The sequence below is a fragment of the Neopsephotus bourkii genome, unplaced genomic scaffold, assembly GCF_033783945.1.
Source record: "Neopsephotus bourkii isolate Nb327-2 ecotype Australia unplaced genomic scaffold, CSIRO-AGI_Nbou_v1 NB_1749, whole genome shotgun sequence".
In the NCBI taxonomy this organism is placed as follows: Eukaryota; Metazoa; Chordata; class Aves; order Psittaciformes; family Psittacidae; genus Neopsephotus; species Neopsephotus bourkii.
Window position 1 is genome coordinate 3,501,277 of NW_026902223.1, and position 16,728 is coordinate 3,518,004.

The 16,728-nt window shown below is 38.9% G+C and overlaps 1 protein-coding gene across 1 annotated transcript in view; it reads left to right on the top strand.

The window, feature by feature from the left end:
• The window catches only part of PITPNC1 (phosphatidylinositol transfer protein cytoplasmic 1), a 77,418-nt gene extending 61,353 nt beyond the window's left edge, over positions 1-16,065 (top strand). The window contains exons 6-10 of the mRNA XM_061377402.1: positions 393-488; positions 9,019-9,174; positions 9,916-9,979; positions 13,016-13,134; positions 15,923-16,065. Coding sequence (XP_061233386.1) covers positions 393-488; positions 9,019-9,174; positions 9,916-9,979; positions 13,016-13,134; positions 15,923-15,928 — 441 coding nt within the window. The 3' untranslated portion in view covers positions 15,929-16,065. The remainder of the gene's footprint in view (positions 1-392; positions 489-9,018; positions 9,175-9,915; positions 9,980-13,015; positions 13,135-15,922) is intronic.
• The last annotated feature ends 663 nt before the right edge of the window (positions 16,066-16,728 follow it).

Below are 16,728 nucleotides of genomic sequence, written 5' to 3' on the forward strand. Positions count from 1 at the left end.
CCTTCCAAAAAGTACAAGGAAGGCCTGCAGTGTGAGCAGTTAAGTGCTGAACACGATGTGTTAACGTCTAACAGTCCTCTGTTGATCTGACACAGTGGATTGTTCCCGAAAAAGTCTGTGGGATAATTCATTCAAACTGTCATAAATCTTGCTTAGGAACACCTTGTTTATGTATGATCTTGAGAACACCAATTTTCTTCCCTTTGACATCTGCTAGAGAACGTGACTGTGTCCCTGCAAAAACTTCAGTATCTTACGTCAGAAGATGTTCAGATGCAAGCCAAAAATACATTATGTTGCACAAGTCATTGAAATTGCTTGTAACGGTTATTCCAGGTGGATTTTGTAAGGGTGGTGTTCTGAACAGTGCTGAATCTCTTTAACTCTTGCAGATTTTTGACAAAGAAGCTAAAGACCTGGAGCGAGAAGTCTGCTTTATTGATATTGCCAGTGATGAAATTCCTGAGCGCTATTACAAGGAATCAGAGGTAAGAGACAACTTGGTTGTGAATTGGTGAAGAAGGGAATGTAAGAGGCTGCAGGAAAGCCTTGATAGTAATCAAAGCAAAGGGTTTTTTTGTATGAAATCTTGCTGGTCAGTAGTATTTAAGAAGCTTTCAATTTGAGGGGAAGCTGATAGCAACCTCCTTATCTAGATTGCCTGACACTTCCTTTTGCAGATGGTTCCTCCAACCTTTTGAAATGCTTTCATACCCTTATCGGAACATATCCTGTACCACCTGAATGTTGATGTTCATCTGAATTTATTCAAAATAGAAAAAAACTTTTCTTTGAATCATGAAGCTCAGTTAAGTGTTTGCAGGTCTGAGGGGTATTAAATGTTCCTGTCATCCTTATTTTCATCCTGCCATGATTAATAAGTCGTGCGAAGTGTCTGAGCCCAGGCAAAGGACAGATGAGAACAGGGTTGATGCACAAGGTAACTCATTGGTGACCATGACACAAGACAAGAGGGACTGAAGTAGACTACATGCTGCAGTGAATCTCCCAGGAAGCATCAATGGCAGCAGACACATTCGCTCCCTTAGAATTCCCTTGGAAATCACTCCATGTATATTTGATAGCTCACATCTCTAAAGAGCACTCTTCTTTTAGGTCAGTGCAATTCACTGGTTTGAAATCAGCAGCCATCATGCAAATGAAGATGAGGTCTCAGTAGTTTAACCTCAGACTTGAAAAATGATGGTTCACAACAAGTAGCTAGAGAGGAAAGATCAGATCTCTGCTTGCATTTAATTTTGGAGATATGATTTTCCTCTGGAGCCAAGTATATATTCATAGCTGGCAATGAGTATGGCAGCTGTTTGACTATACAAAACGAGACTACATAATCATTTTTAGGGCAGAAAATGAAGACTTGCCAATGAATTTATTTCTATACCACAGGAGACATGATTTTCAGACTAAAAAAGTCGGGTACTTGTTATCTTCCATTTATAGATCCTATTTCAAATTTTATGTATGGGTCATAAAACCAAATTGGGTCTACAGTAGAATGAAAAGTAATTTTATTAGTTCCCTTAGATAATGAAACCCATCTGGTTAGTACCAAAATTGTATAACACCTCATGAAACAGCTTATTGGTCCCATCATCTTATCTGAACTCCATAGTCTTCTGGTTCCATTTCGACTGCTGCTATTGAATGGGTCAGCATTTGACTGGGCTTTAAAGAAATCATGTCAGATTTTCCATGTCGATGTGTGCACTTCCAAGAAATGGTAAACATGGAGGTTTAACACCAGGCTTTTCAGTTTTCCTTCCCATTTTTAATAGCCAACTATTAAGTATAATTTCCACATGGTTACTCTTATGATAGAGAAAACCAGCCTCATGTTAAGCAAGAAAGAATTTCAGTCTTTGTGTTGTTATTTCAAACACTAGAGACCTGATTCCAAGCAAAATGGAATTTTACATGGGTTTAAACAACAAAAATAGCCCAGCATCTGTTGTTTTTTTCTGTACTGATGGATGATGTGTATGTGCCTACCAAATTCTGTTTCAGAATTTGTACAAAATAGTAAGAACACCTTAGCATTTAACTGCACATACTGTAACTGACACTGAATTAAAAATAGCTGAATTAAGTATCTTCCAAAGTTTACTAGCTATGGGGTTTTATGCTACCCTATGATGAATGTGAAGCCAAATTCCCATTTCTGATGAAGCCTCATACATCATTTAGGGACTATAAAAAGATTTTTAATGTTGTAAATGTAGTTTCTGTCTGTCTTCAATCAGAACAGGATAAAAAGTAAGTCTGTGTGAATGAGAAACGGTCTGTGTTTTCCAAATAACAGTTTTAGAGATAACTAAAACCCATTTACCGAAAGCTTTTGAAAGGCATTTTAGTTCTGATAATAATTTGGCTGCTTTTAGTTCATTTAGCTGAATTGATACTAAGATTAAAGATTAAAAGTGATTTAAGAATTAGATCCCGCAGGGTAGTGTTCTGACTCCCATCTGGAAAGACCACTGAGAATGATTTTAACTTCAGGCATGTTAGTAATCTCTTCAGCTCAGTTGAGCTTCTACATGATTACAGTTAAGTGAGTTCTGGATCAGGGTCAGCATATGTAGCAGCTTTTAGACATGAGCTTTAAACTTCTTTCATATCCTGATGAAAGTGCATCCCTCTTCAATTAAAAATATACTTCATTTTTTAACAGCAAATGTCATTATTTAGTTGTATTACTGCATATTAAAGGGGTAACTTACATAATTTAAACAATTCACACACTACTTCAACTGCTTGTAGATGGATGTTTGCTGATATGATCAGACAGCACTAATTGTATAGTTGCTATTAAGCTAGTATTTGTGATTTCCATTATTTTGAACTTTGAAGTGCTCAGTTACCCTTCACAGGCTGTTTGGGTCAAAACCATAAGTTTTTCAGAGCCCTGTGTATGAAAAAGCCCCTTCCTGCAATTTGGCTGTGACCCGTCTTTGGACTACTCCATGAAATAACATTGATTGTAACAGAATGAGCCTGGGCAGCTTTAGTGTTGTTTTTCTCATTTCTATAAATGGAAGATGTGACTGTGCAATATCGGTATCATCAATAGAGGTGATAATAGTGCAGCAACCACAGGAGTGCAGCAACCCACAGCAACAAACTCCATACAAAGTGAAGCAACCCATCTCTTCTTCCTAGCACCTGGGATCTAAAACATGGCTTTTCGCTTGCCCTGACATGAATCCTATAAACAGATCCATATTCTACCTTCCATTGTAACTTACATAATAATGATTCACGCATAAAAAAGCAACATGTATAAAGCATCATACATAAACGTATACTCCATTTGAATTGCACAGCTCATTTTAACTTGTGCTGGTGCTGATGAGAAAGGAGAAGTGTTCCACAAAAATGTCATGGTGGTTAAAGGGAAAATGATTGAATTCAGCTTTGTGCATATCTGTTTTTTCTCTCCTTCTAAGTATTAACTGAAATGGAAAAGTGAAAAATATAGTTAGCTGGAGGCTTCAGGAGAGCTGTTGTTTCACTGAGGAGGAACCTCTGCCAATAATACTGGGTGATCTCTTGTCCAGAGGCCTGCAAGTGATTTGAATTCCCTTCAGAATGGAGAGCTTATCTGTCAGTGTGTGCAGAGAAGGACTTAAATCACCAAGTAAATAGTGAATCAGAGACAATTTGTGGCTATTACAAACATGCACCGAGTCCAAGTCTGCCTTCCATGGAGGTGTACTGGTTTCTGCTATCCAAAAAGTTGTCCTTGCAGAAGCCTGGAGGGGATGTAACTGCAGCAATCTTGGGCCTCCCAAAGCAGGTGACTTAATTTTAACTTAATGACCATCTACAACCTTCATTGTGCAGTAGCCACCAGAACACTCCACAGTGCTGCCATATCTTAAATAAAGCAGGGTTTTTTTACAAGCATGGGCCTAAAAATCCTTAAACTTCAGAAGTTTAAAATGTGAGTTTCCAAATGGAGAAAGCTTGAATCTAGGCTAAGAAGTTTGCTGTTTTTCTGTAAGGACTCACATATGTGTCCAAATCTGAATGTGTGTATTACATCAAATACAGAGTTTTCTATATCTATATAAAGAACTTGCAAGCCTACAGGTAAGAGTAGTTGCACATTTTGTAAATTCATTTCCTTGTGACTTTACCATCAATGAATATGTATCACCAGCCATCATGTATTCCCCATATAGACATACGTATTTATCTGAGCTATAGAAAAGAATAAAACTGAGCTATGCTGAAGAGTGAGGGCCTCAAGTGAATCATTCACTGAAATGAAACATCTACTGTAGATGGGAGCTACTGAGCAAAATGTTCTTTGCAAACATATTCAAGTTCTCAAAATTAACAGCGTTTCATTTCCTGTTTATAACAAAGCAGTTGAGAGTTGGACAAATGGAATAAACTTTTTAAGTTTACCTCCACACTGAAAGATTTCATGCAGCTGCTGCAGTTTTCCTCAGTTGCTGGCTGCTTTTACTTTAACACAGCTGCACTGTACTAGGTCCAGCTTACTACTGTCCAGGTGCTTTCGGAATAACAAAACCTCTATCACATTACAGAGCCAGAGAATTATGTTAGTTGAGATAACACAGCTGCCTTGCCCCCCCCCCCCGTGAACATGTACAACATGTTGGTGCAGAGGATCAGAACAGGGCATGGCAAAAGGAGGTGAAAATTTCCTTTTCCTTCTGACTAACTTCCATTTGTGAGCTTATGTAAAGCCTGGCTGCATTATCATATCTTAACACCTCAGGACTGTCCCAGTATTTACAGTTCTGAAGTATTTAGCTGTCTCTTCCAGAAAATACATTCTGTTGGAAACTCAAGAAGAAGGGGGGAAAGAAAGTCTTTTAAAAATGCCTCCACATATATGTCTATAGTAGTAGCATTTTTACATCAACAAATCTTTCCAGAGCCCTCGCTAAGCTGAAATCCAAGCCCTAGCAGCTACAGCTGATGGTGAAAGGCCAGACCACATGTAAGTATTGACTTAAGCACAGTGGTGGAACATATTGCAATAGGGGTCTGAAAAAACTAATCCATGCATTAAAAGGAAGGAAGAGAGGAAGAATCTGCTTTAGATCTATGTGCCTCCAGTAACAGAACAGCATGCGTGGCATACACATATTGCACCTTCACCTCTGGAGAGCACATTCACCCTGGGGATCTCTTTCCATGCTATAATGGCTGTGCAAACAGTAAGAAATTTTTGAGATAGATCAGTAACGAGGTAACAAGATGTTCCACACTGGCTTCCAGCACGCAGGCAAAGTAGGTGGTGACAGCTGCACCAGAGTATGGCATCTGCAACTCCTGCTGATCCCATGGTGAAGCTCAGGGAAAGGATGTCTATTCAGATTTGGAAGGTCTCTGTAAACCACAAATGTATCTTATTATTTAACTTTAAGTAAAACATAACATTTCAGAATAAAATCTGAAAAGGCACTGCAACAGCCCAGTGCTATATTGTCAATACAGTGGTGTTCCCTCCTGGAAAGGAGGTTGTGGTTCCACACTGATGCCTGGTAATGTCTGTGGTCCATGGGGAAAGTTAAGTAAATAAATGCTAAATTATATGCATGTTGAGCCATGACCAACCATACATGGCCTTAGAAACACTGGGAGAGTGCTGTGTTTAAAACCATATCCATCACAGCAGGGCTTTTGTTTTATTTCATTATAATTTTACATTTTACTCTCAAATAAGCCCAGCTCACGGGTCATGTTGTTTCTGCTTTGTTAGCAGAAGAGCTATTTTTAAATCACTCTGCACCTGGCAATAATGTATTGCAAATACAGAGTAGGTTTTGCTCCTCTGCAAAAGGATTTGCCAGATGGGCTTTCCTAATAAATTGTGTCTGATAAAAGGACGAGAAGGTTATTTAAACAAAAAGATTTTAGCTATGCCATTACATTTAAAATGGATTGAGGATTCTGCCAGTAGATAAATTAAGGGGGAACAGTGAATAGAGGCAGTATTCTTTGGCTGATGGCTCCTCTAGAAAGAAGGCATGGGTGGCTGAAGCAAAAATAAGGCACACACAGTTAATGATGTAAATAACAACATAAAAAGGGGGTCAGAGCAAAGATTAGCTCTCCCAGTTTGTAGTCACAGACAGAAGTGTTTCAAGCACATGTGCCACAATTCCTGCCTGTAGAACTTGCTGCTTCACTGCAGCCTCGTGCTTCTGGTATCTGTTTGGGAAATTGCCATGCCTTTCACAGGAGGAACAAGGAATGGCCATGGTTCGGTACAGGCAGGTGCTCAGCACTTCCTCCTAGGACTTGCAGAGATGTGAGTGTGGCCCATGAGTCTAATTTGTTCTGACTGACCTAATCAGTGAGCTACATCATGAGAGGCAGGAGCAGCAGTGCTGTGTACCAGTGCTATTTCTACTTGTATTTAATAGAAAATCATCCTTCTAATTATTTTTTTAGAAGGACCTTATATACTGATTGCAGAAAGGACTCCAGGCTGGGAGCCTGAACCTGGCAATTTGAAGTCATGAGTCAGGCACATGAATCGGTCTGGGTTGTGGCTTTCATACCAAAGTTCTCACCTTCAACACCCTTTGAATTGATGGCCCAGGGATTCAGTTCTCAAATTCACTTTGTTTAATGTTGCTGTGTATCTTATGACCTACTACTCTTATCCTAAATCTGACTGAACTTATATGCAGTCTTCGAGTTTTAGCTTGCCTGATCAAGCAGTCAGTAAAATCTTTATCATCTTCATCCATTCTGAATTCTTTCTGTTTCTTGGCTTCCACTCATCAGTTAATGTTTTCAGAAAGGCAGGAATTTCCATAAAACCTATTGAATACAAGTTGCCCATGCTGTCCATCATTGCCTGGCTCTCTGCTTGGAACTGTCCAGCCAATTTGTGACTAAACAGCATGTCCTCCAAGAGAAAGGGACGTGATTAAGGGAAACAAAGGTGCCATCCCTGGGTGCCATTAAAGGAATCTGCAGCTAGGAGTGATGTGGTGGATGAATTGCATTGCAGTAGGTGGATTATTTGTGGGACACCAATTTAAGAACCCCCTTGTCCACTTGGCTGGACATCACAAAGCCAAACCGAAGCAAAACACTTTCATAGCATCCAGGGGGTTCTGACAGTTTGACACAAGTTCCATGCAGGACTGGGCAGTCATGCAGCATAGTTGCTTGTAATTTGATTTTTATTTGTGACTTCTGAATAGTTGATATTGATTCAAAATCATTGCAGTAAATGCCTTTGGACTGCACTGAAGTTATTCCATTACAGATGTGGTTATCACTGAAGGGCTGTGAAGTGTAACACTCAGTATTACTAATGTGCATATCCAAAATGCTTCATCAAGACGCTGGCTCCATCACACTAGCCCCGTATGTGTATGTCAGAAACAGCAGACACTTCCTTACTGGTTTCCTTTCTAGAAATGCTTATTTAACACTGGAATATTTTGCAGGAATATTTGAAATCATATTTCCTAGTTATTTCTTTATTCACAGAACAATCTACTAGAATTTTGCATCTTGCTGAATATTACATCTTAGTTCTTCCCTTTTTTGCTTTTCTTATTTTTATTATATTGATGGATTCAAGCAGAAAACATCTAGATCAATCTGAGGTCAAGTTGTATTGAGTTAGAAGATTGGCAGCAGCATGAGACTGTGAGATGTGATGTACGGTGGTATATTCCTCTGATAAATGATGACACTGAATTGTTTCTCATTGTGATTTAACATTGGAACCTTATTATGCTGCAAGCTTCACGTTTCTATTTAGAAAAGAGTATGTCAGCAATAAAAGCAATGACTTTCACAGAGCAGCAGCAAGACTATCACCTCATTAGAGCTTTGTAGAGAGGCTTTAATGACAGAGCTTCAGTTTATGGATAAAATCAGAAGCTGAGTCAGGAGATAGCTGAACATTAGAAAAAGGAATAGTGAAAGATATATAAGCTCACAATGAATGAAAGAAAATTAATAACAGAATAGTTGTATCAAATTTTTGTTAGTTTTTCTCCTGATTGTTTTCCATTTAATTCATAATTTAAGCACATATGTGAATGCATGTTTAATGCTTTGCTTTTATAACAAAGGATGGATTCAAAAGATCTTCCCAGATCTCAGCTTTGGTGAAGACAGCACAGGCAAGCATGGGTGCTTACTCTTCAAGAGAGATTTTAGAAGCTCCACTACAAATTTACTAGAAGTACATTATTTTTAAGCTTTGAAAATCAATGCTTAACTGTAAATTATTTCTATTTACAAGATGTAATTATCAGGATTGGACATAAAGTGAAATGGAATTATACCAATATGGGAAATTACTCTTTGACAGATAAAACTGTATGATTAACTAATGTCATTATTGGGTTTTTGGCCTTGCTTTTGTAATTTCCACACCAATTTATTTGATTTTCCATTTTTTAAAAGAGAAACAGGGTTCAATTGTTTAGTGTATTGTCTGTAACTCACTTGTAACCAGGGGTGGCTGAATTGAAGGAGTTTCATGCTTAACTGCCCACCTGGATATACAAGATACTTAACACTGAAAATGGCATTGTGAGGGTCCGTGCGACCAATTGGACATGATTTCAGCAAGAAGGACATGGGTAGACAGTACTAGTAAGTCATCCTGAGGGAGCAGTGGGAAAGCAGCTCTGAAGAAGCCATGGGTTTGGTTCTTTTCCAAAGGCCATAAATAACATTTGGAGTGCATTGTGTTGTAATTACTTGCAATAATCTATTTTGCTATAGCAGAAATGCCCTAGATGATAGGATTGTCAGAGCATCTCCAAGAATATGCTGCCATTGATTCACTGGCTGCTGGACAAAAGACAGATTGGATTTTAGTGTATCCTGGTGCTTATTTAAGTCAGTTTCATGTTACTTTTTCACAATGTTTATTAGCACATGGTAATATTTTATCTCTTATCAAAACATTTACTTTCATACACTAACAAACAGGACTTCCTCTCCTGCATTTACCAGCGTGTTTTCTTTGTTTTGCAGGATCCTAAATATTTCAAGTCACAGAAGACTGGGAGAGGCCAATTAAAAGAAGGCTGGAGAGAGACACATCAGCCCATCATGTGTTCCTACAAGCTTGTGACTGTGAAATTTGAAGTCTGGGGGCTTCAAACCAGAGTAGAGCAATTTGTACACAAGGTCAGTGAAACACAAGCTGGTTTTTTACCTTCACATAAGCAGAACTTGAGTACTGTCCTGCACAGGAATGTAACTGTGACTGTGTAGAAGCTGGGGAGCCCAGCTGAATGTGCACTCAGAACTGTCTCCAGGGGCTGGAAGATCTGGAGCAGAGCCAGAGAGTTCTAAGGTTGAGAAAAACTATCAATATTTTCAATACTGTAGTAAATGTATGAGCTGAAGCATTTGTGAGTACATGTGGGTACATGTAGCAGTGATGTGCAGCATTTCTTACAAACAGGTAGTGGGAAAGTCTTCCAATCAGTCTACTAAAAAACTAATGGATGAACGGCATAACAGCCAAATGATAGTATTTGTCAGAGTATTAAAACTATTCTGTTTATCCACAGATAAATGTGTTTTATCCACGTGTTTAAAAAACTAACAAGGAAAAAGGAAGAGTTCCAGAAGGTCTAATCGTCTAAAGATTAATAAATGCTGAACACATTCCCAAATGGTCTCCCATGCAGGTCACAGCCACACTGATGTGATCCAGTGTGGGCAATAGATCCACTTGAGGTGGGAGGTTGGGCCACAAGCCCTTCAGAGACAGTATGTCTGACTCTCTAGGACATGTCTCCTTAGACATAAAACTGACAGAGTATTTTTCACTTTCAGTCATGTTGAAAGACAAGTGTTACTTCTCTAACACTTTCCTGTGTAGTTGCTGCAGAGGTATTTAACCTTTCCCTTGTTCCACAGGTCGTCAGAGATATACTATTGATTGGTCACCGGCAGGCGTTTGCCTGGGTTGATGAGTGGTACGGTAAGTATGCTCCAAAACCAGCCCATTTAAAAGGCCTAATGCAAGGCTAATGGCAGCTCACAAAAGATTTCCGTTTACTTTCATGGATCATCAGGTTCTAATATAAGTTGTTCGTGAGAGAACTATGTGCAGCTTCTGAGGAACACAGGGAGCTCATTCACAGCAGGTTTTTGTAACAAAAGGAGGCTGTATGGTTGGCAAGCAGCACACAGGGACACCATTACCTCGCTCACCAGACAGACATCAGACTCATCACCCTGCGTTGGAGGCAGGTAGAAGCTGCCCCCACCAAGAGACCAAGAACCACATGCAGGTTTGAATAAAGCTTCTTATTAAGACTGCATTAACCTGCAGTCATTTCCAGGCAGCAAGCTCCTAAGGCCTCTCATCCAACACCATTTCAGCTTTTTAGGAAAGTTTTAAACTGTTAGTGTGGATTGCAGTAAAGAAAAGATGGAGCTCAAAGTCCTTTCTGAAAAAGGGATATAAATATTATGTAGCCTCCTGGGTCTGGTTCAGCAGCAGCTGCATGCAAAAACTGTGCTAAGTCCATGCCCCAGCTGTAGGAACAGGCACTTCCAATAGTACTGAGTAATCTGAATATCAAAGAGCCAATTACACTGCAGAAAATAAGCTCAAAGGGTTTGTACTTTTTCCATGTGTTTTCAGTAAGATGTGTCCATAACCACAGTTACTTGGAGAACCGTTTCTAAGATGCTTTTGTAACATACAGTACAACTGCGGAATATATTTACAACGTTTATTTAGACCCTCCTTAACCTTCAGGAAACACCCTCTTGGGCATTTCATGGGCTAGTGCAAACACACACGTCTCCAGTGTCCTCCGAAATCCACACAGTTTTACATCAGAGTCTAGCAAGATGTAAAGAAATGTTAATGGGAAGCAAAGAGTCATCTGTACTTTAGCAGAGTTACTGATGATAACAGTGAGTAATCATGAAGTTAAACAAATGGAACAGCTTTAGCCACAAAACCATTAACCACAAATTTTCCCATCTTAAATCTGAATGCACCCTGACAAAAATACTCTGTCCCCAAATGGAATGTTGTGATACACAATTATGTCATGGATTTCTGTAATGGTGAGTCTTTTTCCTAAACGACATAGTGTGCTTTTGGAACCTAATTGTCAGGCTAAGTGCAAAACCTAAAAAATCTGGTCTAACTAAAAAAAAAAATATGAATAAAGGCTTAAGAACATAGTAAGATTTATAATAGAAAGTGCAGGAAGTTAGTTTAAGTAACTCTGCTGTGTGCAGCCCTTCTGCCACTGCATTCCTCTGAAGTATAGCTCTTGGTAAGACTTGCTGACTAGAAAGTGAGTATTTCATTGTTCAAAAATGAGTGAGATCCAAGTTGTATCCACCCAGTTCAGTTTAACAACTCTTGTGGTTTGTGTACGGAGGCAGAGGTTTTAAAAACACAGAATTTTTAAAGCATCTGTATGTCATCAGTGTGTCTGTTATCAGCTTTTAAAAGTTTGAGAAAGACTTAAAGATGATTATAGTCAGTAAAGCAGAATCGAATTATCATGTCATAGAATCAGTTATTAAAGAACATGTTATGTTATGGATATTACTGACTGATTACTGATACTGTAAGTATGAATGTGTCATGTTGTTAAATTTACTAAACTGTACTTAGCATTATTATTAAGAATATTTCTTTTCACAGCATTATTTACAAATGAAGAGCATGTTCTCTGCTTGGCAAAGTGCATGCTTAGCATGGCTCATGAGCTTGTTTTTCATTCCAGATAACAGTAAAAGACTAAAGGAGTAGGATTTTGAGTTATTCTATGTTTACTTTTGATCACAATTCTAGACTGCATTTCATTTTCACTGATGAAGCACTGCATTGCACTACTAATGTAACAGCTGAAGTTATATCTTTGCTTAAAAGCTGTCTCATAAAACGCAGCAAGAGCCTCATCTCACATAACAAGGAGTGGTGTGATACAAGAATTCACAAATCCAAGTGGCACATAATAAACTTGAGAAAAATTACAGCCTCAAGAAGAAAACCACCATGTACATTACCAAAAGGGGAGCACATTTGCAAGTTTCTCATGTTAATAAAATGCCAATTAGGCTTTGTGAGTAAAAAGTTGATGGCTATTTTCATGAAGCTCTGAAGTTATCAAACTGTTGTAAAGAGCAGACCAAAATCCTTACAGCCTTCATGTTTTCTTACACCTTACTATCAGGTACATTTATTGAAAGCATGGGAATACTCATCAGAGTAAGGTCACAAGTCAATGAACTGGTTTCTTCATAGGTTTACTGGAAGTGTGGTTTATGATAAATCTTGAAAACCTGTAATGCTTGCCTGGAGTTACATAGCAGGCACCTAGCAGGTTATGTGCTACTTTGACAACGCCAGGCATGCCTAGACAGTGATAAATGATCCTACCCCTAGAATCAGCCTGATCTGTAGAATATTTCTAATTCTTATAGTCTTGTCAATTGCTTCAGACTCCAAAACTGTTCACATATTCACTATTCATTCACTTACCTGCATAATTGTTAGTTTCTGGAATCTAAGCTGACATGTGCTCTAACTGTAAGAATGTTTGCTGGTTATGAGATGTACTGTGCAAAAAATAACATAAAATCTTTTTGAAAGTGCCTGGAAAGGTAAGTAAATATTTACAATATTTCTGTCCCTGTCCTTTATTCCAAGGGATCTTCTAAAACCTTTTTAGAAGATCTTGGCCTTTGCCAGGGCCTGCACATCAATACTTTCTGCCTACTTTGTGTTACACGGATACTCCTAAACAGTTTCCACTCCTTCCTGTTCTCTGACTCCCTTTGACTTAACCTTCTTATACCTTCCTTGGCTGATATAACTACCTTTATGAGTCAGTTTTCATAAAGCTAGTTGCTCCATGCTCTTTTTTTTTAATCCGTTTTTGGCTTCTGCTCAAAGACTGTTCCTAGAACCTTCTCCTTAAGAAAAAAAATGAAGTTTGCACTGAATCAATGGAAAATGCCAACAATTTTGAACTTTTTACAGATATGACTATGGATGATGTTCGAGAATACGAGAAAAACATGCATGAAAAAACCAACATTAAAGTTTGCAACCAACATTCATCTACTGTGGATGAAATAGAGAGCCATGCCAAAGCAAGAGTATGTCTGTTTTTAAAACATATTGCCCATCCTCAGCTAATACACCTGCACAGATCTGAGAAGAGCAACTGGCTGATCTTGCTGACCAGTCAGTGGAACCTGGGGGAGGTTTTGCTTCAGTAGGAAGAGAATCTTTCTCCATGAAGTGGATTTCCAGGAAAACACAATGCTTAAATTTCCATTGGATGCACGAAAAGGAAGTTAAAGACAAGTTTTATTTTCTACTATTTGAATAGTTATAAAATGCAGGAGTTCAGATTGCTTCAGTCAAAAAGCCAGGAACATGGGGAGTGGAAAATTTCTATGGAACTGACAAAATGATTTGCTTTACTAGGGAAAAAAAAAAAGCTAATGAATTTTTCGCTGTTGTCAAACTACTTTTAAAGTTGTCACTGATTAAGGAGATCTTTTTCAGCAGTATGTAACAGCAGTTTGTGGAGAAGGGCAGCTTTCTATGTAGGTTCTTTGATTCAGATTCTGGAAAATTCATTAAGTATTGAAATTCATAATTTGGGCACCTCAAGCAGCGGCCTAGAATCAGAAATTATTACTATTACAAATAGAAAAAATAAGTGATATGAGTGATACTTGCTTTTGAAATGTTATTATTCCTTCATTTCTACTAACTGTGCTGTAGAACTCAGTGATGGTTTTGCTCATGTTACAAATCGGGGGCAAGGCCTGAAGACCTTAAAGTCTTTTCCTTTGTTTTTGCTCAGTAAAAATGCTCACCAGCTGGAGAAAATGTTGTCCAAGTGAAAACTAGCAAGGTAATTTTTGTGTTTGCAATGCTGCAGCTCTGTGAACATCAAGTTAACTCCTCAGCTGAGCAGTAAACTGAGAATCAGTTCTGCCTTTGGCTCTACACTTCAGGATTTGGCTTTGAATGAAGTCTGACGTTCATCCTTAGTTCCCATGTGGAAAACTGAGGTTCTGAGGTCAGAACAGAGTTTGTCATTAATGAAAAGAAAAAGAAAGTCTGAGCCTTCTTAGCTCATGGTAAAGGCTTGTTTTCCTTGACTGTCAGACAGAAGGGAATTTAAAGCAAGTATAAGCTAAAAAGCAAATGTCAGCTGAAGGGACAGTACTTCATGTCTGAATTTACAGTGAACAGTCTTGCAGGCTGCCACTTAGCAAGACTTTAATCAGGCTTCACTTAAATGGCAGGTAAACTGAGAAATCTTCCTGACTTCATTCATTTATCCAAGACAGCTTTTATTTCAGACTATACAGAAGTCCTGGATCGAAAACAGCTGAAATGAATGGATGGGCTCCCTTTGATGTGAGGGTGCTTTAAAACCCTTTGAGTTCAGAAACACTACACACATTGGTACAGGGTGTGAAACAAAATGTAAAGCAGGCAAACAGGTTGAAATTTATCTCCAGCACAAGTAGGTACAGATACTCTGAGACCATCTGTTTATTTCCACCACTTACCTCAGATTTGAAAATAGCTTCATCCTCCCTCCTAATAACTGGCAACGTAGGCTGGAAAGGTCTCTGGAATGTTGTCTGCAGCGAAGAGAAAAGGCAGCTGGCAGTATGCATGCTTTTATTGATTGAATATGATCTTACAATGCAACATAAAGCAGCTTCTACACAACATTTGAAGCCAAGGCTACAGATGCATGCAGCTGGCTAATATTAAAGTGTTGATGTATGGGAAATATAGGATTTTGGCATATATATGGTAAGCACCATTGCCAGGCCAGTGGCTTAGAACTTTTAACTGATTAAAATGCTAATGGGGTTATTTCTGGTTTTTGGAGCTTTCGGAGGTAAAAAAAAAAAATCAAGAAAAAAATCTATAAAATGATTTAATGAAATACTTCAAATGAACAAATTTAATATGATTTCAGTGAAAAGCCTCAAATTCATTTCAGTTGGCACCTTGCAGGCAGGGTAGACATGAAGCAGCAGGTTTCAGGTTTGTTCGTTAGTCTGGCGTTTTCCCGAAGTTTTGCAGGGCTCAGCTCAAAGCCCATCCATGCTGGGAGCGCTCTGCCCTCTTGTGGGTTTCCACAGCACTGTGACACCTTTGTCACCTGCGTGACAAGACTTCCCCTTGCAAAGTGGCTTTAACCTCACATCTCATCTTGCCTCTGTCTTGCAGGGCGTTAAGCAGTGGATTTGTTAGTTGGCCATATATGTTTAAGTACAGATTCTGGATGGAAAAGTTGGCAAGCATGTTTTGGCTTTGTCAAATGAGAGGGAATTATTTAGGTTTTGTTAGTAGAAAAGCAAACAAGCCTCAGGTACATGCATGCAGCTGGAAGTCAGTGGAAGCTGCACATGCTGGGAGAGAGAGGTTTTCCTCCCTTGGGAAGTACAGCAGATGAACACCCCAATGACAACCCTTTACCCATTCATGCTTTCATTTAAATGAAAAGAACAAAACCCTGATCAGTTTTATTTTGTTGTAAGTTCTGGAAAATTCTACTTGCTGACTGTGTATCTAAATGTATTCTCCAACTGCCTGTGAAATAGCTTGAGCTTTCCAGCAATCACAGAGGTAGCAATCTTTATTCAGTTCAGACCCAGGCAGAAGGAGAACCATTAGTATGTGATTAATGCACTTAACTTTGTTTCCTTTACATTTGCCACTGATTGTGCTCCGATCAATGTGTTACCATAGGAAGGCGTTCATGTGGAGAATCGTGTAATTATATGAATGATGAGCAGTCATTCCCTGATGACAATTTGGATGGCAGTAATTTAATTGAGTTAATGAAACTATCATTTGAGATTATTCTAACATGTCTTTGTTTTTCTTTCCTTCTTGTTGAAGACATGACAATGGATGAAGTCCGAGAGTTTGAACGAGCAACTCAGGAAGCCACCAACAAGAAGATTGGGATTTTCCCACCTGCAATATCTATCTCTAACACTTCCATGCCTTCTTCAACCCGCAGTGCTCCATCTAGTGCTCCATCAACTCCTCTCTCCACAGATGCTCCTGAATTCCTAACAGTTTCCAGAGAGCGGCCTCGGAAAAAGTCTGCTCCAGAAACTCTCACTCTTCCAGACCCAGCGAAAAAAAACGTTTAAATTCACCCAGCATGTTTCCTCCTGATAAGCCATGTCTACCACAGCAAGAGTGATGTAACTCAGTTTCTACAAAGGTCATGGTGGTTTGTTGTTTCTTTTTTTCGCTTAAAATAATCTTTCTGGTGTGGAAAGATTACTTCTTTCCTCAGACTTGATCCTTAAAACCTTCAGAGAAGTGCATGCAAGAGAACGTAGTCTATATATTCCTAAAGTAGTGTTTCAAGCCATCTGGTGCATCGTCCTGACATACAGTGACATAGTCTGAGGGGAACGCTGTAAACTAAAAGAAATCTTTCTGTAGCAGTATTCTACCTGCAAATATCCTCATCTAGGTCATAGCATTTACAATTAGGAGTAGGTATTTAGTAAAGCTGCCAAGGACTTATGTGGCATATTAGTGCCAATTCGAATGCAGGGTTAACAGGAAAAAAAGCTTCCCATTTTCTTCTTTGATAGCTGATTTTAAAATCCTTCCTGCTCTCAGGCTTTGGTGTATTCATAAACCTTTGACCTGTAACTCATTGTACTTGAACACCAACACTAATC